This window comes from Penicillium antarcticum (genome assembly GCF_028974205.1).
Source record: "Penicillium antarcticum strain IBT 31339 chromosome Unknown utg000009l_segment0_segment0, whole genome shotgun sequence".
NCBI classification, from domain to species: Eukaryota; Fungi; Ascomycota; class Eurotiomycetes; order Eurotiales; family Aspergillaceae; genus Penicillium; species Penicillium antarcticum.
The window spans coordinates 6,608,702-6,630,352 of NW_026695307.1; the positions used below are offsets into that span (position 1 = coordinate 6,608,702).

The following is a 21,651-nucleotide window of genomic DNA, read 5'->3' on the forward strand; positions in this document are numbered from 1 at the left end:
CACTGACCCACCCCCAGTTCTGAGAGACCGAGGGGTCAATTCTTCTTTTCTTCATTGCTCTTCTGTTCTGCATTCTACATTCACATCACAATGGGCTCTCACTCGCTCCCTTATATGGAGACCAATCCTAAGCTGATCTTCTTCACCGACTTTGATGGCACAATTACCGTCGACGACAGTAGGTGTTCCCCCGCAAAGCGCCACTTCAAGGCTGACGAGAACAGGCAATGACTTCATGGTATATCGCATTTATTCTCCTCGTCTAGCACATCACTGACACCATCTAGATCGACAACCTTGGCTTCGGCAAGGCAAACCGCCTGGTCCTGAACGAACAGGTCTTGAACGAAACCCTGAGCTTCCGGTGCGCCTATACCGAACCATTTTCGTCGAAAACACAAGCTAATCGGCCTTCTTTACTTGCAGTGATGCCTTCCGCGAAATGCTCGGATCTATCAAGACCCCCTACGACCAGTGCATCCAGACCCTGCTTCAGAACATGAAGCTGGACCCTTACTTCGAGGAGTTCTACTACTGGGCCCGTGATAACAATGTCCCCATTGTCATTCTGTCTTCTGGCATGCGCCCTATTATTAGCGCTCTCCTAGAGAAGTTCCTTGGCCACAAGCCGGCTGAGCACCTCACCATTATCTCGAATGAGCCCGTGGGCCGCGACGGCAAAGACATCAACGAGGAGGGTGGCTGGGGTATTGAGTACCACGATGACAGGTAAATTGCTACCAATTTGCATTGCTATCGGACCAGCCTTGCTAACAACCATTTCCCAGCCACTTCGGCCATGACAAGTCTTTGGAGATCAAGCCTTACGCCGCATTGCCTGATGGCGAGCGCCCAGTTCTTCTCTATGCCGGAGACGGTGTCTCAGATCTGTCTGCTGCCGCGGAAACTGATCTTCTCTTCGCCAAGCAGGGTAAAGGTATTGATTTGCTTCTGCTATCTTAACTTTCGCCACGATACTAACTTTATTACAGATCTGGTCACCTACTGCCAGCGCAGAGGCATGCCCTACACAACTTTTGAGAATTGGTCTACTATTCTCAAGACCACTCAAGACATTTTGGCTGGTAAGGTGACGGCCGGTGAGGTCGCCGCCAAGGCCACTTTGGGTGCGTAGACTCTAAATAGATATAGAGGAAATAGAGGGCAGATGGATATGAATGATGAATTTTCGGGTATATTAGATAGTAATGAAAATAGTCTTGAAACGTATACTTACACTTGGGAAATAAGCATAAACTAACAAAGAGAGGCTGGACCCCGTCAGGAGTCGAAAAGTCCGTGACCGCTTTCCAGGGTCCAAGCGTGGCCACCTTCGTCCTTCAAACATTCCCTCCCTATATATATTCCTCTAGAGTTGAACTGTGTTCTTCTCTGCATCCTCCCCCTCTTTCGGCTTGTGGGCACCATGCGACACTGCGCCACGCCCTTCTTCAAGTCCTTGCCAGGGTGATTTCCATCTCATTATGGCTCGCCGACTAGTATGACACAACTCATTGACAGGTGTGAACCATTTGGCTAACATCTTGACAGGTCCGAGCGAGCGTACAGCTCGGTCTAGTCGTTACATTCATACTACTCGTGATAGTCGTTCTCGATAATCGATTTCGTGTCCTTCCTTCCTCTATTCACGGCCATCTCCCGTCGCATTACTCCGGCTATGTGATCACCGATGTCACGGTCACCACATGTAACTCCATCAATCCCTTTTCCAGTTGTAAACTGGATCCAGATCACTGGTACCGCGTCGACAAAGACCTTTACCTGCGCACGGGCTGGACCTCGAGCGCCTACATCCAATTCAAGCGGAAGAAGGAGGAGGAATTGGGACCTGATGACAAGGTGGTCGTCGACTTGAAGATCAGTCGTCTGACACCGCCATCCGAATATGTTGCGAAACAAGCAGATATCGGGGCTTGGGAGCCCCGACCGGGCGGCCTCTGGCTTAGGCGCTCGTCTTCTCGTCATGCCAGTGACTCTGAAAGTGCTGTGACATATGTCGATGTTCTCTACGGTGCGGATGCCGTCGACCCTCGTCCAAATTGGGAAGTGAAGGACACTCCCATTCTTTTGGATAGTCGGACGGAGCAGCTGGAGACTCGCCTTAGCATTCGGAGAGGTCACCCAACCAAACCCAAGAAACCTACTCCCAGAATCAATGAAAATGGAAAGTTCAAGGTGATGCAATTGGCAGATCTTCACATGAGCACGGGTCTTGGCTCATGTCGCGACCCTGTTCCTGCGGAATTGGTGCCTGGCCAGAAGTGCGAAGCCGATCCTCGAACCTTGGAATTCGTCGAACGACTTCTCGATGAAGAGAAGCCTGACATGGTCATCTTCTCCGGTGACCAGGTTAATGGCGAAACCGCCCCTGATGCACAAAGCGCCCTTTACAAATCCGTGAAGCTTTTGGTCGACCGCAAAATCCCCTACGCAGCGATCTTTGGAAACCACGACGACGAGGGTGACCTGAATCGAGCTCAACTCATGACTATATATGAAGATCTTCCTTATTCACTCTCAGCTGCCGGCCCCGAAGACATTGACGGAGTCGGAAATTACATCGTCGAAATCCTCGACCGGGGCAAGAGCACCCATTCTGCCCTGACCTTCTATCTCCTTGACACACACTCCTACTCTCCGGATGAACGTCAGTTCCGTGGCTATGATTGGATTAAGCCAAGTCAAACGCGGTGGTTCAAAAACACTGCACAAAGCCTTCGAAGAAAACATCTCGAATACTCACATATCCACATGAACGTGGCATTCATTCACATCCCCCTTCCTGAGTATCGCACTGCAGGAAAATACTTCAAGGGTGCCTGGATGGAAGCTCCTACCGCACCAGGGTTTAACTCTGGCTTTAAGGACGCTCTCGAAGAAGAGGGCGTTTTGTTCGTCAGTTGTGGACAGTAAGATACCTTTCCCATTCTTCATTCTTCACAAAGCTAACCTATTCTAGTGACCATGTCAACGACTATTGTATGCTCGAGCAGGATGCTAACGAAAAGCCCTCGCTCTGGATGTGCTACGGCGGCGGCGTCGGAATGGGCGGTTACGGAGGCTACGAAGACTTCGTCCGCCGAGTTCGATTCTTCGACTTCGACATGGGCCCCGGCCGAGTCTCCACATACAAACGTCTTGAATGGGGCCAGACCGAGGCCAAGATTGACGAGATGATGATCGTCGATGGTGGCACTGTCAACGGCCCCACTGAAGCATCCTAACGAAGTCTCACTTCATTTCCCTTTTTTCCTTTTCTCCACCCTACCTTGAGATGCAAGTGTCATTATACATTGCTCTTCTCACATACTGTCGTTTCCGTTGGTTGCAGCGGCTTTTTCTTTATCTCACTGTATATATATCTTTCTGCGCCTTGCCTGTAATAGGCCAGCGTCTTGGGGAGTCTACTTTATTGAATATTCAAGCATTTCTCCTGCTCTCATATCTTGGATTGATTCTCGTAGATCTGCTTTTGAGTTCATGTTTAGAACGCCTCCAATGAACAATGAATGTATCACCACCACTTCTCAAAGAATATCCTCTTCTTCCCACCCTCTCCAAGCATCCTGCCCAATACATCAACCATTGCATCGGTCATAGCAGGCGGTCCACAGACATAGCAAACCGTATCTCTCAAATCATTTCTCTCACTTGCACCCACAGCTACCTCATGCAAATAAGTCTCAGTGATCCGCCCTGTGTGAACCGAAAGACCAGCTTCTTCAAGCCCAAACTGATCGGATACCGCAGTAAGGTCGGTCAAAAAAAGATCCAAATGAATTTCAGTTCGCCGGGACTGAATCTGGGACTTCATGATCTGGCGTAGACGAGGCAGAAAGAGAATCTGCTCTAGCTTTTCTTCCAGCGAGAGATTCTCGTGGCCTTTTGGTAACCTTGTTGAGTATAGGATATGAATCTTAGATGGACATATTGTGTTTGGGTCGTTATTGTTTAGGTGGGAGATGATCGAGATTAGTGGGCTGCATTTTGTTAGTATTTATTGCGATGGGATGGATGTAGATTCGATAGACAGCAAGAAAGAAGTTTACTTACTTGATACCAACACCGCCAGCAATAAAGACACCATTTTTCACATCTTTACTGTCCACCCCAGTAGGCGGCCAGGTAAAGCTCCCGCCTACACGGATACTCAGTTCCTTACCGAGGATGTCCTCTTTCGGTCTCCATAGCCATGCGGCAGCCGGATTTCCTGGCGAATCTTGCACGGCTAATTCTACGTACGGGGGCCTGCCTTGGAAATTTATTGACGAGGCTAGGGGTTCCTCAGCTGGAGCTGTGGATGCCTCGGGTGATGGCAGTACTTGTGCATCTGCTGGGGTGGACGTGATGGTAAATCCACCCGCTTTGGCGATGGATGGGATGTGAACATCCAGCCATTGGCCCGGAAGAAAATTAAATGATTGCTGGGCGTTGTTCTGTGTCCCTGTTAGTAATATGTCTCTAACAAAGAAAGTGTATGATTCTGAATGTTGACGGGGATCGGGATTGGTAGCCGCAGAGCATATGCTTCAACGGTGTGGCGGATATCCACCCGGATTGTAGCCGGGTTGGTGTATGATTAGTGACGTGGCAGTAGATGCAGTAGATTCATAGAATACTCTCATGAATCAAGAATGACAAAAAGTATCATACATTATTCTCTTGGGTGGGCAGAGCGAACTGCAGTAATCGCACGGAGGGATTGACCTGCTCGATGTGCGATAGCCGCACAGTATGGAGTCTGTTTTGTCGGGGCTCTGCAGCTGTGCGGAGCTCGTGGGGAATCGAATCCTCTCTTTCAGAACTCATTTGGCGGTTGGTGTTTGAAATCGACCGTAGTTGGTTAGTCCGCGCAATGTGCGTGGATGTGATGGGTAGCCGCGGGATAGATGAGCACAGGCGGAAGGGCTTCATCAGATAAGACGCTACAAGGTTGGATTCGGGAGAGTCGGGGGTCAGTCGTTGAAGGAATAAGTTATAGTATGGATGTTTGAAGCAGTGATCATTGCTGTACTGGTAGTTACTCTCTCCCGACCACATGACTTCCTCTCCATAACTTCCACTCTACAACCAACTTATGATATTATCAACCCGACAAGTTGAGGCCCTAAACAGTATGGGTTAGTACTGTATAATAGTGCGATTCTCCTCTTTGTGATGGGATTTAACATGGGAATCAACATGGGTATATGTACACTGCAAACCAAGTCACAGCGACACCTATCACTCCAGCGTTTCGCCAGGCGCTAAGAGCTGCAAGTTCCCAGCCAAAGCGCCAAAGAGCAGGACGAACGAGCGAGTTCTGTGATGGCTATGGTGCAGATCTGCCAACCCATCACACCTAGTGTGTGACCGGCAGCCAACCCTCGATCCCCGCCATTTCATTGGTGTGATGGCCCTGGGTTACGACCTGCGGCGCTTTGCCGCTGACAAGCATTGGCCAGATGCAACTCTCAAACACACATTAGCTGCTATGCATGTCCCATGCTGATTCGTGCCCCTCTCTGCATTGCCATGGAGCCTGCCACTCGGCCTCGAGCTCATATCTAACGCTCGTCGTCCGGATTGCCCAGACTTGTGCTTTTCTGAATTTTTGAAACTCCCAAGTTCAAGCATCTGCTCTCTTGCGCCTATGCCAGCCGGTCTGGCAGAGTTGCACTGTACATCTCTTTAATCCCCCGGCGCTTCAGCTGAACGGTCATCCTCAAATTTCAGTGTCAGCTTCCCCAGCGCACCGCATCAACCGCCACAATGCAGTTCTTCTTCCCTAAGAAGCACAAGCACCATAAGATCACTCTTTACTTGATGCTGGCCGAATTCCCGATCACTATTGTCATGCTCACCCTGACCGGTATTGCTTCACACAATCTATACCGGACATTGCTATGGCAAGACGGCGCAGACAATGGGTTCAACAGCGCTCCGAACGAGGCACTCTATGCAGCATCAAACTATAGACCATACAAGGCCCCAATAGTTTGGTCTGGATTGTATGTTTTCCAATATACTCATATCCAGAAGCGAGCTAACTGAAGCAGCATCACCAACTACAACCTGGTCCTCGGAGTGCTAAGCACATTCTTCCTGATCGTTAAACTGCCTGTCCACTGGATGAATCTACTTTACCCTCCTGTCGCGACTGGGATCCATACGTCCCTCATCGTCCTCTATATTGTATCAGCCCGGTACCAAGGTGGCTCTGACATGTCGGATCCAAGTCACCCCCAACCAGGAGCACCGTGGTACATTGCGAAGAGCTGCAGTGTCGCCTCTCATAAATCCAATATCCCATACTGCATGCAAGCAAAAGCGCTGTTTGCTGTTACGGTCATCATCATGTTCGTCGATCATCCATCCCACTTCACCTTTCACAAGACACAGCTAGCTAATACACCGACAGTATCTACTATTGCGTGATCCTCGGCTTCAACGTCCACTCCTGCTTCATCACCCCTGAAGAACGCGAGGAGATCTTGGAACGCAGGGAAGAGCGCCGAATCGAGAAGGAGTTCGAGGAGGAGATCATGAAGTCTCCAAGTATGATCCCGATGACACCAGGCTCAATGCCCCGAGGCCCAGGCATGGTCCCTCGCACCCCTGGCATCCCGCCAATGGCCGTCGGAGGAAGCATCTCACCGTTCGCTCCGCGCCATCTGGCTTTTAATCGCCTTGGTAATGGCAGCACTGCCTCAGACCTCCCGTTGCGAAACAACTCCCAATCGCACGACCAATACCAGTCACCACATCCGCAGTCGCAGACGGTAAGCCCGGAGAGTCAGACCGGTTCGCCGATGTATTTCCCACCTCCGCCGAAGAAGGCTGCTAAGACTTGAGTGGTGCGAGTTGGATAGTTGCTCTTTTTTTGTGATACCAATTTTTGTCGCTGCTCTTATATCACGTTCATTATGATTGCTGGGGCAGAACGGTGTTCAGATGTGGTTGATATTCCTTTCCATTCTTTTTTTTTTCTAGGCCCATTTCGACATTTTATGGATTTCGGCTGTGACGGTTGTTATTACACAAAATCTGCCTGCAAGTACCGTACTCAGAACGAAGTACAGTACATACTACCCTCATCTTCGGCGTTGGGCTTTTAATTTACACCGACTTTGTTTAATACCGCAAGTCGTTCCAGATATCCAAAGGAGAAATACTTTCGCGTGTTCACGAAGACTAGTAGAAACATTGTCCGCAAAGTAGACCAGAGCCCAAAAAAATTGACCAACTATATACATTGAATCAAAGACAAGTCAGAATCACAGGACATAACATCATCACCCATACAACTATGGGGTTTGAATCTCAAAAATCACAACCTAGGAACCCCAAACCAAAAATACGAGCGCTAGAAAATAATAGGAAGCACAACAGGAGCAGAAAACGGATCAGGTCGACTCCTGACGTTTCTTCTCCTTCTTAGACCAACGCACTAAAAGATGACAGGATTAGCCCGTATGCCAAGAGTGGATAGGTAGAGCGAATTAAGCGTTGGGAACTTACAGCCACAGGCGTTGCATAGGGTCTTAGGCCCATTGGGCCCTTTCCTCCATTCTGGCGAGTCGGCCGTTCCGCAGTCACCACAGACATGCTGGCTCTTGAGTCGCTTGCGGCGGTCGCCTTCCTGCGCGTTACGCTCTTGGTCCGCTGCGGTGGTTATGTCGATGTCGCAGTGGACTAGACGGCCGCGACTGTTTCCTGTACTCAAGCCTTGGGATCTCTCGCCTTCGCCGTAGTAGAGACCTGTCATGACTTCAATGCCGTCGATGTGCGAGGGATACTCGCTGCGGTTGATTTCTTGGTAATCGACCGATGGGTTTGCATCGGAGTCGTCTGATGTCTGCGCGACTGTGTCTGTGGATTCCTGGTCGCTGGATCCGCCTTCTGGTGCTGAGGTTTGACTGTGCGATTCAAATGTCTGGGCTAGATCTTGCGCCTGGGGGGCTCGAATCACGCTCGCCTCTTCGTCTTCTTCTTTCTTCAATTGGGCAATTTGTTGAATCAGACGTGCGTTCTCAATCTTGTGCTCCAGGAATGAGTCGAGAAGCTGCGAGATCTTGTTGGGATACGGTCGGCACATTAAGAAGAAGCCGGTGCAGCGCGCCGCGGTAGGTGATACCCTCCCAGTCTGGCGCTCACCCTGTTTCGCAATGTGTGGATGTCCGCATGCTTCTATGAGGCAATATGTGTTGTTTGTCTTTTGGAATCGTAAATGGGTGCGGAAAGACTGGTTCGAGGCGACGGCGTCGTCCATGTCTTTCTGGAAGATTGCCTGGTCGTCCTCATGGATGAACTGCGTTAAGAGGCTTCCCTCGAGTTGTGCCGAGGCACGGCCGGTGATATTCTTGCATGACGGACTGGCATAGGAGACTCGACCCTGTGGGGTAAGGAGAAGAAGCATGTCCTTCATTTCGTCGAGGACTCGCTCTGTCCAGCCCGGTTCGTTTCGTGCTAGATTGCCTGCATACTGAGCACCTTGGATTCCATAGTGTCCACCATAGGAGCCAGGAATTTGTTGCTGATCCATGGCGTAAACCGGAGATCCTTCGTTGGGGCCGGAGTAGACCTGTGCAGGAGCGGGTCTGCTCTCATATGGCTGCGGGCGACTTAGAGCCATATCGAGGGTGGCACAAGGAGCATAAATGGGGCAAATACAAAAGGTCGCGGCCGTACTTCGTTATGGGCGTATTCAGTGACAATCATTAACCCTCTTTAGAGAAATCGCAGTTCCTGGGGTTCGGAAATGGTTATAGAGCGGATGAGGGGGTGGGAATGACCATGATCCAGTACAGTAGACTGAAGTTCAAGGGGCCAGGGGGTTATTAAAGGATACACATCGCGGGCCTGGATCCTGTTCAAACGAGCAAAAGGACAAAAGTCAGGGAACTGGCCTCCGTTGACGCCGCCGATCTCAGTGGGACTCGCATTCGTATCGTACACGTGACTTCGTGTTGCCTCAACGCGGGACTATGTGATCAGTCACAACCGTCGAGGCGATCCGAGCACTATCTTTCTCCAGTTGGACTCCTTTGTCAGTGGATGTTGACTTCCTTCTTGGGACTGAGTTAACGGGCGTCACCGCACCTACCGCAGCTCTCCACTCAAAATGTACGTGCGGATCATTCCCCGAGCCCGTGTCGCGATGCTAACTCGCTTTTAGGTGTAAGTGCGACAATGTGCTTTCTCGGCATGAACAAAAGTCCCAACGGTCATCTAACAGGTCGCAGCGAAAATCGATAAGCTGTCTATCCTGGGGTACGTCTCAACGATTATGATCCGCGTACAACCCCGGCGGAGGACTATTGCAATGCTGACCAAAAGACTCGTTTTCTAGAGTTCGCTCTTTCGATAATACGCGCAGCGAGACAATCCAATTCCATACCCCTCTCACGTTGATTGTCGGATACAATGGCTCGGGAAAGACGGTACGACTTCACCAAGCAGCCGACTGGATGCTCTATACAGCCAGCTCGGAATGAACGACAGAGCACTAACGGAGATATAGACTATCATTGAATGTCTGAAATATGCTACGACGGGTGATCTTCCTCCGAACAGCAAGGGCGGTGCTTTCATCCACGACCCGAAGCTATGCGGCGAGAAAGAGGTACTGGCCCAGGTGAAGCTATCATTCAAAGGTACCTCCGGGGCTAAAATGGTTGCCACGCGCAGTCTGCAGCTTACGGTTAAGAAAACAACCCGGCAACAGAAGACGCTGGAAGGACAGTTGCTCATGGTGAAGAATGGTGAGCGTACCGCTATCTCATCACGGGTAGCGGAACTCGACCAAATTATGCCACAGTATCTGGGTGTGTCGAAGGCCGTGCTGGATTCGGTTATTTTCTGCCACCAAGACGAAAGTTTATGGCCAATGAGTGAACCTTCGGTGCTGAAAAAGCGCTTCGATGAGATATTCGAGGCCATGAAGTACACCAAGGCCATTGATAACATCAAAGCCTTGCGAAAGAAGCAGAATGAGGAACTTGGCAAGTACAAAATCATGGAGCAGCATTCCAAGGAGGACAAAGATAAGGCAGACCGGGCCGAAAAGCGGTCTGTTAAGCTTCAAGATGAAATTGAAGCTCTGCGCGAGGAGACTCAGCAGATGTCCAAGGAGATGAGACGGGTTGCTGAGCTTGCCGATAAGGCCTGGACACAATCAGAAAGCTATGCGCAGGTTCTCGGTGCTCTTGAGGGCAAGCGAATCGAAGCAAAGAGTGTACAGACAACCATTGACAACCTTAAGAGGCACCTGGTTGAGCTTGAGGAGTCTGATGAATGGCTGGAGTCCACTCTGGAGCAGTTTGAAACGAAACAGATTCAATACCAGCAACAAGAAGAGTCACAAAAGGAAACATACATGGAAATCAAGGAGCGCATTGAGCAGACTCGGCACCAGCTGGGCTTGAAGCAGGCCGAGTACGGAAAATTCGAGAATGACAAGGCCAATTTCGAGCGTCAGGTCCAAAGACGCCAGAACATGATCAACGACATTGCCCGCGGGAGCAACATCCGTGGTATTGATGAGACAATGGATCAAGCCGATATCGATGCCTTCATGCAGAAGATCAAACGCCTTCTGCGGGAGCAAAATCAGTCGCTCGACCGTGTCAAGCGTGAAGCGCAGAAAGAGCTGCGCGAGGTCCAGGATACCTTGAATGAGATCGGGCAACGCAAGTCTGCACTCCAGGAGAGCAAGAACTCGTCCAAACGTCAGATCGCGGCCAATGACAAAGAAGCGGCGACTTACCAAGGAAAGCTCAATGCCATTGAGGTTGATGAGGGTTTCCAGGCTACTCTTGAGTCAAATGTTGAAGACATTTCCTCGAACCTAGAAAAAACGAAAGAGCGAGCCAATAACGCTTCCTGGGATCACGAAATCCAGAATGCCAACACAGAAATCCGTCGTCTTGAAGATGAAAGTTCAAGATTGAACACCGAGTTGATTGAATCGACCAAGATGGCTGGCGAATTGGCTCACTTGGACCACCTTAAAAAAGAGTCCAAGGACCGAGAGCGTAGCTTGCAGACCATGAAAGGCGCTCATGGCGATCGTCTTGAGAAGGCTATTGGCGCAGACTGGCAGCCAGAGACATTGGAGCGTGGGTTCCAACAAGCTCTTGACACCGAATCAAAACAGGTTTCCGATGCCGAGCGAGAGCGTGATGGCGTCAGCAGAGAACTCGAGCATGTAGAGTTCAAACTGAAGACTGCCAAGAAGAACCTCAAACAACGCGAGAAGGAGTTGGACGAGTGCGTGAAGGAACTTCATGAAGCGGTTGACGCTGAGCCGGCTGAGTACCCTGAAATTGTCCAGGAACGGCAGGCCCAGTATGACCTTGCTCGCAAAGATGCTGATCAATACGCTGGAATGGGAGAGTATCTCACCAAGTGTCTTGACGCTGCAAAGCGAACTAAGTTGTGCCGGACATGCCAGAGATCGTTCAAGAACGAAAATGAATTGCAGACATTTACTAGGAAACTAGAGGCTTTGGTGAAGAAGGCTGGTCTCGACGCCGAAGATGAGACGTTGAAGAGTCTTGAAGAAGATCTTGAAACTGCTCGCAGTGTTAGTGCATCCTACGATACGTGGGTTCGTCTATCAGAGACGGATATCCCCGAACTTGAAAAAGAAGAGCAAGCTTGTGAAGCGCAGCGTGATCAGCTTCTGGATAAGTTGGAAACTCACGACGGAACGGTCAGCGCAAAGACGGAAAGCAAGCGTGAGGTTGAAGGGCTTGCCAAGACTGTCAACACCATTGCCCGCTACGATGCTGAGATCAAGACCATCAAATCCCAAATCCGAGAACTTTCCTCCAAAAAGCAAGTTACAACCAGTGCACGCACTCTGCAGGACATCCAGGACGAGATTGCCGTCATCAGCGAAAAGGCGCGAGAGTTGAAGAAGATTCTAGCCAAGGTGACAAATGAGAAGGAAGAGACACGTTCTGAAATCAACCGCCTGGAGCTTGAGTTCAGAGATGCGAAGAGCAACCTGGACAACGCCAAATTCCAACTTGAAAAGAAGGCCGACCTCACTGTTCGGATGGAGGAGTATAAGAGGCTCAACACCCAACAGCGAGAAGCAATCGAAAAGGCGGATCGAGACATTGAAGCCCTCACACCAGAATTGCTCCAAGCCCAAGCCCGCTATGATGATATCAGTCAACGGGCCGACGAGCGCGAGCGGGGTCTGCAGCATGGGATTACTCGTCTGTCTGAGAACATTCATCAACTTGATCTTTCCAATGAAGATATCAACTCTTACAATGAGCGAGGAGGTCCAGACCAGCTTGAACAAAGCAAACACGAGCTTGAAACAATTGAAGCAGACATAGGCAAACTCGAGGCTGAACTGGGCGAAATCACAAAGCAAATCAACAAAATCTCGACCGCACTCAAGGATAGCGAGAATACAAAGCGGCAATACTCGGACAATCTGACATATCGCCAAGCCACTCGGTCTCTCGACACAGTGATGGAAGAGGTTGAGCAACTGGAGGCTCAGAATGCCGAAGTTGACCGTGGCCGTTTCAAGCAAGAGTCAGAACGCTGGACCCGCGAGCACAATGCCTTGGCCGCCAAACAGGCTAGCAAAATGGGTGAAATGAAATCGAAGGACGACCAACTCATGCAACTGCTGGCCGACTGGAACACAGACTACAAGGATGCGGCTTCTAAGTACAAAGAGTCACATATCAAGGTCGAAACCACCAAAGCCGCGGTCGAGGATCTGGCTCGCTACGGTGGAGCCCTCGACAAAGCAATCATGCGCTACCACGGTCTAAAGATGGAAGAAATCAACGCAATCGTTGGCGAGCTCTGGCAGAAGACCTATCGCGGAACAGATGTCGACACAATCCTCATCCGGTCCGACAACGAGAATGCCAAGGGCAACCGATCCTACAACTACCGCGTGTGCATGGTCAAGTCAGGTGCCGAGATGGACATGCGAGGCCGTTGCAGTGCAGGCCAGAAGGTTTTAGCTAGTATCATCATCCGCCTGGCCCTTGCTGAATGTTTCGGTGTCAATTGCGGTCTCATCGCTCTCGATGAACCTACCACAAACCTGGACCGAGACAACATTCGCTCCTTGGCTGAGTCGCTGCATGACATTATCCGTACTCGTCAGCAGCAGGCTAATTTCCAGTTGATCGTCATTACCCACGACGAGGAGTTCCTGCGTCATATGCAATGTGGTGACTTTAGTGACTACTATTACCGGGTTTCGCGCAATGAGAGACAGAAGTCGATTATTGAGCGCCAATCCATTGCCGAGGTATGTTTTGTCGAGCCTACAGATTCATCTCCTTCATACTAACTACTCTTTAGGTCATGTAATTCTTTAAAAAAAATCTGTCCTTCGTCTTTTTCCCAGATATCCCATGTATAGCTTTGCCCGGAGTGATGTCTTTCTCCAAAAGATCTACTGCCTGAACGTTTCAAAACAAGCATATCTAGCGTTGCTATACCAAGAGCTTTTGCATTTTACTTCTATTGATACCGATTAAGCAAGCTCAATCCAGGCGTTATTGCAAAGCAATTGTGGAGAAGATGCGATGAGCGCATTATAAATATTCTCAAGAAATACATAGTTGTAGGAAAAAGAAAGATGCTATGCTACAGACAGCCGGTTCCTCAAATGAAAAAGAAACCAACAGGATCGATCACTCGACTCCCAAGACAAACCCAGACCAAAACTGCTCTATCTTACACTTGCTTAGTCTTGTCCACCTCGCCACGAGCCACGGCAAGCATGCGCTCCTGGTCCTTCTTCGCCTGCCGGAGAGCGTTCACACGCTGCCGATCCGCGCCAGACTTGTCCTGAATGTCCTTCCACCGCTTCAGCTGCTCCTTGTCCTCCGCGGTGCCAGAGACCTGCTGCGCATTGGTTATAGCCTGTACGCGGTCCCAGATCTGTTGGTATGTAAAATCCTTGATGTTCAGGACAATGGCTTCCTCGTTGGTGTCGGCAGCTGGTGCATGCGAGTCTTGTACCTTCTTTTGGTTTGCGACCACTTTGGCTGCCTCGCTAGCCTTCTCGGCGAAGTAGATTGACAATGCGGCGGGTCCTTGTTGATCGGTCGTCTGTTGTACTGTCATCGGCACACCGGGGTTGTGGTACTTCAGTCGTGGGAGGCACTTGCGCCAGAAATGCCGTGCGCCCTGGTGGCCGCCTTCGAGTCTTTGCGCATATGTGAGGTGGAGCCGGGTGACGGCTGGAAATTCTTTTGATGCGGATGCGATGGAAGGGAGGACGGCGGCACCGGTGCCGAGTCTGGTATCGAGGAGCTGGAAGAGAGAAAGTGTTAGTGATCAATTATACCGCGATGAGGTTATTGAGCCGGCCGGCGTGCTGCTGCGGAGGTCGAAGGATCGGATATCTCAACAAGGAACAAAGGCTCGACTTACTCTCTGTTGGCAAGAATGATTAAGTCAGTCAATCGATTTCAAAATACTTGGCACTTGTAGACTTGGATGCTTGACGTACAGTTTGCAGCTTGCGGAGCCGCTTCATCAGGTTGACCATTGTGCAAGGCTGTTTCGCACAGGGACTGACCCTTGTGCAATTGTGTGTTGGTTATCGGAAGCAAGGCAAAAGTGCAAGATCAATTGACAGCGCTGACACCGATAGATATGTGGAAAGAGGCCCAAATGTGAGTTTGTTGATTGGGTAAATTTATCGCGGATGCTCTTGTCGGCGAAGAAGTTGCTCCGTGATGTGGTCACGTGTGCCAATATCTATAGACGTAATTTATACAACGGACAAATGATGCTGTTATTCGATGGCATCACAATTAAAATGTTTGATTTTATGGGGCTAGATTCAACTATCTCTCTCCTCTATATTCTCATGACCATCATATAATATAATATTGTTCTTTCATACTGCTACCTACAAAGTGCAAAATTACCAGTGGAGCTGGCCGTTACCATACCTTACTTGACTCACAAACCGAACAAACATCGATTTTATATCTCGCCCCGCCATATTTTGTTCCCCTTCGATACTCAAGGGCAATTTCGGTCAATTCTGTATCAGAAATCATGGCCGCTGCCGCTGCTTCCGCAGCTGCGCTCGATCCGAGTAACAGCACAAAAAACACCCTCAAACTCGAAAACGTTGATCTGCCCCTCCCCCTCCATCAAATTTCTCTTGCTAACTGTTGTCCACCAACCAGACTGAGAAACGTGACACCTTGATCGCCATCGAAAAGAAGTACCAGGCCCAATGGAAGGAGAACAAGGTCTTCGAGGTCGATGCGCCCTCGTTCGAGGAAGCCCCCCAGGGCTCCATGACCCCCGCCGAGCTCCGTGAGAAGTACCCCAAGTTCTTCGGTACTATGGCCTACCCCTACATGAACGGTACCTTGCACGCCGGTCACAGTTTCACTGCCAGTAAGGTGGAATTTATGGCTGGTTTCGCCCGCATGGAGGGCAAGCGTGCTCTGTTCCCTCTGGGTTTCCACTGCACTGGTATGCCCATCAAGGCCTGTGCCGATAAGCTCGCCAACGAGGTTAAGATGTTCGGCCAGAACTTTGAAGGATACGACGAGGAGGCCGAGAGTGCTGAGGCTGAAGGCGCCCCGGCCCCCACACAAGAGGTCAAGGCCGAGGCTGAGAAGTTCTCTGGCAAGAAGAGCAAGGCCGCCGCTAAGACCGTCAAGATGAAGTACCAATTCCAGATCATGCTGGCTATTGGTGTTCCCATTGACCAGATCCACAAATTCTCTGATACTGCCCATTGGTTGGACCACTTCCCCCCTCTCGCCATCCGTGACCTTGATAGCATGGGTGCCCGCGTCGACTGGCGCCGTCAGTTCGTCACTACTGATGCCAACCCTTACTATGATGCTTTCGTCCGCTGGCAGATGAACCGCCTGCACGAGCTCGGCAAAATTATGTATGGCAACCGTTACACCATCTACTCCCCCAAGGACGGCCAGCCTTGCATGGATCACGACCGCACCGAAGGTGAGGGCATTGGCCCCCAGGAATACACCGCCATGAAGCTCCAGGTCAAGGAATGGTCTCCAAAGATGGCTGAGCTCGTGAAGGGTAAGATCGAGGACGACGCCAAGGTCTACTTCGTTCCCGCTACTCTGCGTCCCGAGACCATGTACGGCCAGAACAGCTGCTTCCTCGGCCCCAAGATCAACTACGGTCTGTTCAAGCTCAAGGAGAAGGAGTATGTTATTGTGACCAAGCGTGCTGCCTGGAACATGGCCTTCCAGGGCCACTTCTTCGGCGACAAGTTCCCCAAGAGCCAGGATGAGCTCCCCCAGGTTCTTGAAGCACCTGGTTCCGCTTACATTGGAACTCTTGTCAATGCTCCCCTGTCATTCCATACCGAGGGTATCCGCATCCTGCCCATGGATAGTGTCTCTGCTTCCAAGGGTACTGGTGTTGTCACCTCTGTGCCTTCCGACAGCCCCGATGACTACGCCACCCTGATGGATCTGGCTAAGAAAGCCGACTACTACGGTATCAAGAAGGAGTGGGCAGAGTTGGAAATTTACCCTCTTATCGATACTCCCACCTACGGCAATTTGACTGCCCCTGCCCTAGTAAAGGAACTCAAGATCAACTCCCCTAAAGACACCGTTCCCCTTGCCAAGGCCAAGGAATTGGCCTACTCGGAAGCCTTCTACAAGGGTACCATGCTGGTTGGTGAGTACAAGGGGGAGCCCGTTAGCGCTGCCAAGGAGAAGGTCCGCAAGGCTCTCTACGAGAGTGGCGATGCTTTCCCCTTCGCTGATCCCATGGGCAAGGTCGTTAGCCGCAGTGGTGACGACTGTGTTGTTGCCTACCTTGGCCAGTGGTTCCTGAACTACGGTGAGAACGACGCTGAGTGGCAGCAGGAGACTCTTAACCACGTTGTCAACAACCTTAACACCTACTCCAACGAGTGTAAGCACGGATTCGAGAAGAACCTGTCTTGGCTCAACCGCTGGGCCTGCGCTCGTACCTACGGTCTTGGATCCAAGCTGCCATGGGACAAGCAGTTCCTTGTAGAGAGTCTGAGTGACAGTACCGTCTACATGGCTTACTACACCATTGCTCACCTGCTTCACGGTGACCGCTTTGGAAAGACCACCGGGTCCTTGAACATCACAGCCGATCAGATGACTGACGAGGTCTGGGACTACGTCTTTACGAGACGCGAGATCAGCGACGAGCTTGTTTCAAAAACCGGAATTAACAAGGACGCTCTGCTGAAGATGCGCCGTGAATTTGAATACTGGTACCCTCTGGATGTCCGTGTCTCCGGAAAGGATCTGATCCAGAACCACTTGACCTTCTTCCTGTATATCCATATTGCTCTCTTCCCCAAGGAGTACTGGCCCCGAGGTGTCCGTGCCAACGGTCATCTGCTCCTTAACGGTGAGAAGATGAGTAAGAGCACTGGAAATTTCCTTACTCTAAAGGATGCTGTTGACAAGTTCGGTGCTGATGCTACCCGTATTGCATTTGCCGATGCTGGTGACAGCATTGAGGACGCCAACTTCGAGGAGACTGTTGCCAACAGCAACATTCTTCGTCTCCACACCCTGAAGGACTGGGTTGAGGAGATTGCCAAGGACGAGACTCTCCGTACCGGCCCTGCCGATGCTTTTGCTGACAAGCTCTTCATCAACGAGATTAACAACCTCGTTCGCGAGACCCAGAAGCATTATCAGGAGTAAGTCTACATTAACTTTCATTTATACTGGTATCTAACCTTATCTAGCACCGACTTTAAGCTTGCCCTGAAGTCCGGCCTGTACGACTTCACTAGCGCCCGTGATAGCTACCGTGAAGCTTCCAACGCCGCTGGTGTCGCTATGCACAAGGACACCATCCTGCGCTACATTGAGCTGCAGACCCTCATGCTGGCCCCTATCACTCCTCACTGGTCTGAGCATGTCTGGCTCGAGGTTCTCAAGAAGGTCAGTGATTTTACCCTAGACTATTTTCTCATAATCTAACCCCGTGCAGCCCGAGTCCGTCCACTTCGCTCAGTTCCCTACTGTGCCAGAGCCCTCCCCCGAGCTCACCGCCGCTCAGAACTACGTCCGCAGCACTGCGTCCAACATCCTGTCCTCGGAGGCCAACTTCGCCAAGAAGCTCTCCAAGGGCAAGGCTGCTGGCTTCGACCCCCGCAAGCCCAAGAAGCTCACCATCTACGCTGCCAAGAAGTACCCTGCCTGGCAGGAGAAGTACATCGACCTTGTGCGTGATGCCTTTGACTCTCTGAACATCTCCATCAATGACAAGGAGCTCAACGCCAAGGTTGGCAAGCTCGGTGAGATGAAGAAGGCCATGCCCTTCATTCAGACCCTGAAGCGCCGTTTGATTCAGACCCGCGAGGCTCCCGACACTGTATTCGATCGCAAGCTTCCCTTCGACGAGTTGTCCGTTCTGTCTGAGATGACTGGTGGTCTCATCCGTACTGCTGGCTTCAAGGCGATTGAGGTTATTGCTGTCAACGAGGGCGGTAAGACTGGAGAGGTTGTTGGCTCTGGCGAGACCCGCGAGGGTCTGAATGCTGAGAACGCCGTCCCTGGTCAGCCTACATTCCAGTTCACCAATGTCGAGTAGATGACTTCTTGTCGTGTCTCGAAAATTTCTTTTCGTTTGCTGGATTTGCTGGCTTAAGATTCATGTTTGATGAGTTTATGTTGGAATATAAAAAATAAAGCATGAAGCATTTCATTGATCTAAAGCTTTTCCGATATACTCGTAGCTTATGTCCATGTCTCTAATAAGTCTATCTGTTCACACGGACTATTGTGCCTTTGCAAATATACTCAAAGAAGTCCATCATGCGCTCGATTTCAAGACGCTAAGCAACCTTCATTATAAAGACAATCAGCAAATTCCAAACTTAGCAAAAAGACAAAAGCAGAAAACTCACCTTCTAAACCCTTCCTTCAGGATATCCTCCTCCTGAGAGAAAACCAACCGAAACCACCCAACATCCTTCGAATGCTCTTCCCCCGGATGCAAAAATACACCAGCATCAACAAGTCTCTGCGCAAGACTAAACTCCCTTTCACGGGGAGATAGTTCCTCCTCAGATGGGAGGTATGGTGACAAGTCAATGTAGACAAAGAAGCCAGCATTTCTATGCCTAATCAGTCGATGCTTAGATTGGCTCTTTCATCTTTAACTTACCCGCCCTTGATGTAACTAATCCCTTCTTTTTCCAACATTGATGTGGTGAGCTGGTACCCCGATGCAAGACTTCTCCTCGATTTGGTTGTGAAGCTCGATACAAAGGCTTGGTCTTCTAGAATTGTTGTTCCGATTGTGACAGCTGCCTGAGATGCACCATGGAGTCTCCTATGAGGAATTAGCTTGATACGTAGGATGTAAATTGCTGGTATATCAGTTTGGGGCATGAGTGAAGCTTACAGGATTGCTTGGCAGGCCTGACGAAGCTTTTTGTTCTGAGTCACTAGGAATCCAAGATGTAGACCCCCAGAAGCAAAATCCTGAAACAATATATGTTAATACCCTGAGGATTGAGTCTTTTGGCTGGCACTTACCTTGCTGAAGCCGTATAACACATGGACGAGGCTAGGATCTATCAATCCAGCGAGACCGAGTGAAAGTATCGAAGTAAATGGAACGGCATCTGGGTCATCTGTTTCAAAAAAACAGGACGCATAGACTTCATCGCTGATCAGATGGAGACCATGCTTCTGACAGAATCGGGCGATTGCCTTTAGTGTCTCGACTGGATAACAGCGTCCTAAATTTAACCAATTAGCCAATCATCCGATAAATAAAACAGCAAATGTAACTGACCTACTGGATTATGCGGGTTAACAAGCAAAACCGCCCGAATCCACATCCCACGTTCCCTCGCAGCCTCCAAAGCTAGTTCATACTTATCAACGGACGCTGGAGAGAACGCCTCCTCTGGCGCGGTATCAGCATACACCACCTCAACACCTGCCTCAACACCATAGTCGAGCTCGAATCTGCCATATACAGGCCTGTTGACGAGGATTCCATCCCCGCGTTCTGCCAGACTATATCCTAGCATATTACCCAGGGAAGTAGCCGAATCTGCGACCACGACATCCTCGGATTGGATTGGGACATTTGGACTTAGAATGTTGTTTAAGTGGGTTGCTGCTGCGGCTGGTAATCTTGCAGCCGTTGGTGCACTGGAGCGGTAGCTTATTGAGTCTTCGGTAAAGGTCACCTGTATATGGTTGTTAAGCCTGCATTCTTTATATAGAGTTGGGAATAGTGAGGCTGTTGTGTATGAACCTTTTCGTTGATGTATTTGGCTATCTCGGCTCTCATTGGTTTCTGGTGCTAAGTCAGTGACCGATCCTGAAGTGTGAGGGTAATCTGAATGTATACATTCTCTGCTAGTCCAAATGAGATGAGTCCCGTTGGATTTGTCTCTGGGTCATAGGTCTGAGTGTGGCTGAAACGCCAGGGAACACCTAGCTCCTGGACATTTCTGTGTCCCCGAGATGATAGCATTTGGAAGTAGTTGGCTGGTAATTATAGCAGTAATAGAAGTAGAATGAGTAGTGTGTCAATGCACAGAAGTTGACACTTGTCAGATGAGATGAACAGGGGGTTGGAATAAAGTTGAGTTGAAGGTCCCCCCACTTTGTGGGGACCCCGAGAGCACATCTTAAGTATTCAACTCACTACAGCACACCTGAGATGGATGCAAATATATCTACTAAAGACTCTTTTTAAATCTACATATAGTGCGAAAGACTACAGTTGGGATATTCCTTCTATGCACGGCATGGTACCCGTGAAAGCGACCGGCCACCTTGCCTGTACAGGTATACCGCTAATGATGCACTCGGAAAAGCTTCCAGCTAGTCGGAGAGTGAGGGAGTTTAACGCTAGATTGAGAAGTCTCGTTCCCGTTACATTTTTCTCGGAATCATTCAAGATAGCCTTTGCATAGACGGAAACATTGACAAGTACCTAGAAGGTGTACAGGACTAATATGTGCTTCGAGAAGAACGCTAGTGAATGGCTGCTATATCCTGACCACGCACTATTACTGTTGCCATTCTTCAAAGTGTCCTGTCGAAGCATTGATATAGCTTTCACAAACTCATTCATCATCACCGTCATCATCTTCATCGTCATTTCCATCATCATCAGGACCGTCATCACACACACACTATTCTCAATTCATGTCAGGTAGGTGTAATTATCAACATAATATCTCAATTTCAGTTCAGCCACTTACATCTTTGATGCTACCGCAGATGACGGTATTGTTTCTGCGGCACTAAGTGGAGCCATTTTGGTCAGCAAATTAATCCCAAGCACTGTTCGAGACCGAGAATCAACAACTTACACACCAGCTGCAGTCGCTCTCTCTGGCCTGAAGCGTGCTAGCTTCTCTGGCTCGGAGAGGGTTCGTCGCGGGGATTGCAACCACGGAAGTCGCGAAGATGGCCGCAGAGAGGATAGTGAAGATCTTCATCTTGCTCACTGTGTTTTTCTTTTAGATTTCTTGCGTTTTTGAGTATTCAGGAGCCAATGTTTGGGAGATAGAATGTAGTGAATGTGATCGAGACAGTGAGGTAGTTGCTCTGTACTTATAATCATATTACAAGCTGTCTAGGCAGATGTTAGTAAAGACAAACAGCGGAA

At 49.9% G+C, this 21,651-nt stretch overlaps 10 protein-coding genes across 10 annotated transcripts; 5 read left to right on the plus strand and 5 right to left on the minus strand.

Moving 5' to 3' along the window:
- Positions 1–90: 90 nt before the first annotated feature.
- Positions 91–1,135, plus strand: N7508_010843 (putative Phosphoserine phosphatase; the record flags this gene model as incomplete). The annotated part of the gene is made up of 6 exons (XM_058468903.1): positions 91–178; positions 225–238; positions 288–364; positions 427–729; positions 789–937; positions 993–1,135. The coding sequence occupies 6 exons, from the start codon at positions 91–93 to the stop codon at positions 1,133–1,135; spliced, it is 774 nt and encodes a 257-aa protein (XP_058316749.1).
- Positions 1,136–1,484: 349 nt separating this feature from the next.
- N7508_010844 (metallophosphoesterase family protein) lies at positions 1,485–3,245 on the plus strand (the record flags this gene model as incomplete). The annotated part of the gene is made up of 3 exons (XM_058468904.1): positions 1,485–1,499; positions 1,552–2,930; positions 2,981–3,245. 3 exons carry the CDS (start codon positions 1,485–1,487, stop codon positions 3,243–3,245), a joined length of 1,659 nt encoding a protein of 552 aa, XP_058316750.1.
- Positions 3,246–3,535: 290 nt separating this feature from the next.
- N7508_010845 (FAD-dependent oxidoreductase) lies at positions 3,536–5,061 on the minus strand (the record flags this gene model as incomplete). Its single annotated transcript, XM_058468905.1, has 3 exons — positions 3,536–4,001; positions 4,075–4,457; positions 4,675–5,061. The coding sequence occupies 3 exons, from the start codon at positions 5,059–5,061 to the stop codon at positions 3,536–3,538; spliced, it is 1,236 nt and encodes a 411-aa protein (XP_058316751.1).
- Positions 5,062–5,772: 711 nt separating this feature from the next.
- Positions 5,773–6,854, plus strand: N7508_010846 (uncharacterized protein; the record flags this gene model as incomplete). Its single annotated transcript, XM_058468906.1, has 3 exons — positions 5,773–6,011; positions 6,060–6,359; positions 6,422–6,854. The coding sequence occupies 3 exons, from the start codon at positions 5,773–5,775 to the stop codon at positions 6,852–6,854; spliced, it is 972 nt and encodes a 323-aa protein (XP_058316752.1).
- A 552-nt stretch (positions 6,855–7,406) lies between these two features.
- Positions 7,407–8,635, minus strand: N7508_010847 (GATA transcription factor LreB; the record flags this gene model as incomplete). Its single annotated transcript, XM_058468907.1, has 2 exons — positions 7,407–7,450; positions 7,522–8,635. The coding sequence occupies 2 exons, from the start codon at positions 8,633–8,635 to the stop codon at positions 7,407–7,409; spliced, it is 1,158 nt and encodes a 385-aa protein (XP_058316753.1).
- Positions 8,636–9,124: 489 nt separating this feature from the next.
- On the plus strand, positions 9,125–13,359 carry N7508_010848 (MRX complex DNA-binding subunit; the record flags this gene model as incomplete). Its single annotated transcript, XM_058468908.1, has 5 exons — positions 9,125–9,130; positions 9,239–9,273; positions 9,353–9,443; positions 9,524–13,297; positions 13,351–13,359. The coding sequence occupies 5 exons, from the start codon at positions 9,125–9,127 to the stop codon at positions 13,357–13,359; spliced, it is 3,915 nt and encodes a 1,304-aa protein (XP_058316754.1).
- Positions 13,360–13,728: 369 nt separating this feature from the next.
- On the minus strand, positions 13,729–14,548 carry N7508_010849 (mitochondrial 54S ribosomal protein mL61; the record flags this gene model as incomplete). The annotated part of the gene is made up of 2 exons (XM_058468909.1): positions 13,729–14,310; positions 14,510–14,548. 2 exons carry the CDS (start codon positions 14,546–14,548, stop codon positions 13,729–13,731), a joined length of 621 nt encoding a protein of 206 aa, XP_058316755.1.
- A 518-nt stretch (positions 14,549–15,066) lies between these two features.
- N7508_010850 (leucine--tRNA ligase CDC60) lies at positions 15,067–18,600 on the plus strand (the record flags this gene model as incomplete). The annotated part of the gene is made up of 4 exons (XM_058468910.1): positions 15,067–15,141; positions 15,201–17,701; positions 17,750–17,948; positions 17,998–18,600. 4 exons carry the CDS (start codon positions 15,067–15,069, stop codon positions 18,598–18,600), a joined length of 3,378 nt encoding a protein of 1,125 aa, XP_058316756.1.
- Positions 18,601–18,912: 312 nt separating this feature from the next.
- N7508_010851 (uncharacterized protein) lies at positions 18,913–20,517 on the minus strand (the record flags this gene model as incomplete). Its single annotated transcript, XM_058468911.1, has 7 exons — positions 18,913–19,126; positions 19,177–19,344; positions 19,417–19,496; positions 19,551–19,756; positions 19,813–20,215; positions 20,284–20,325; positions 20,380–20,517. Coding segments are annotated over 7 exons (1,251 nt in total), but the record flags the coding sequence as incomplete, so codon positions are not given.
- A 586-nt stretch (positions 20,518–21,103) lies between these two features.
- On the minus strand, positions 21,104–21,481 carry N7508_010852 (uncharacterized protein; the record flags this gene model as incomplete). The annotated part of the gene is made up of 3 exons (XM_058468912.1): positions 21,104–21,172; positions 21,242–21,283; positions 21,353–21,481. The coding sequence occupies 3 exons, from the start codon at positions 21,479–21,481 to the stop codon at positions 21,104–21,106; spliced, it is 240 nt and encodes a 79-aa protein (XP_058316758.1).
- Positions 21,482–21,651: the final 170 nt, after the last annotated feature.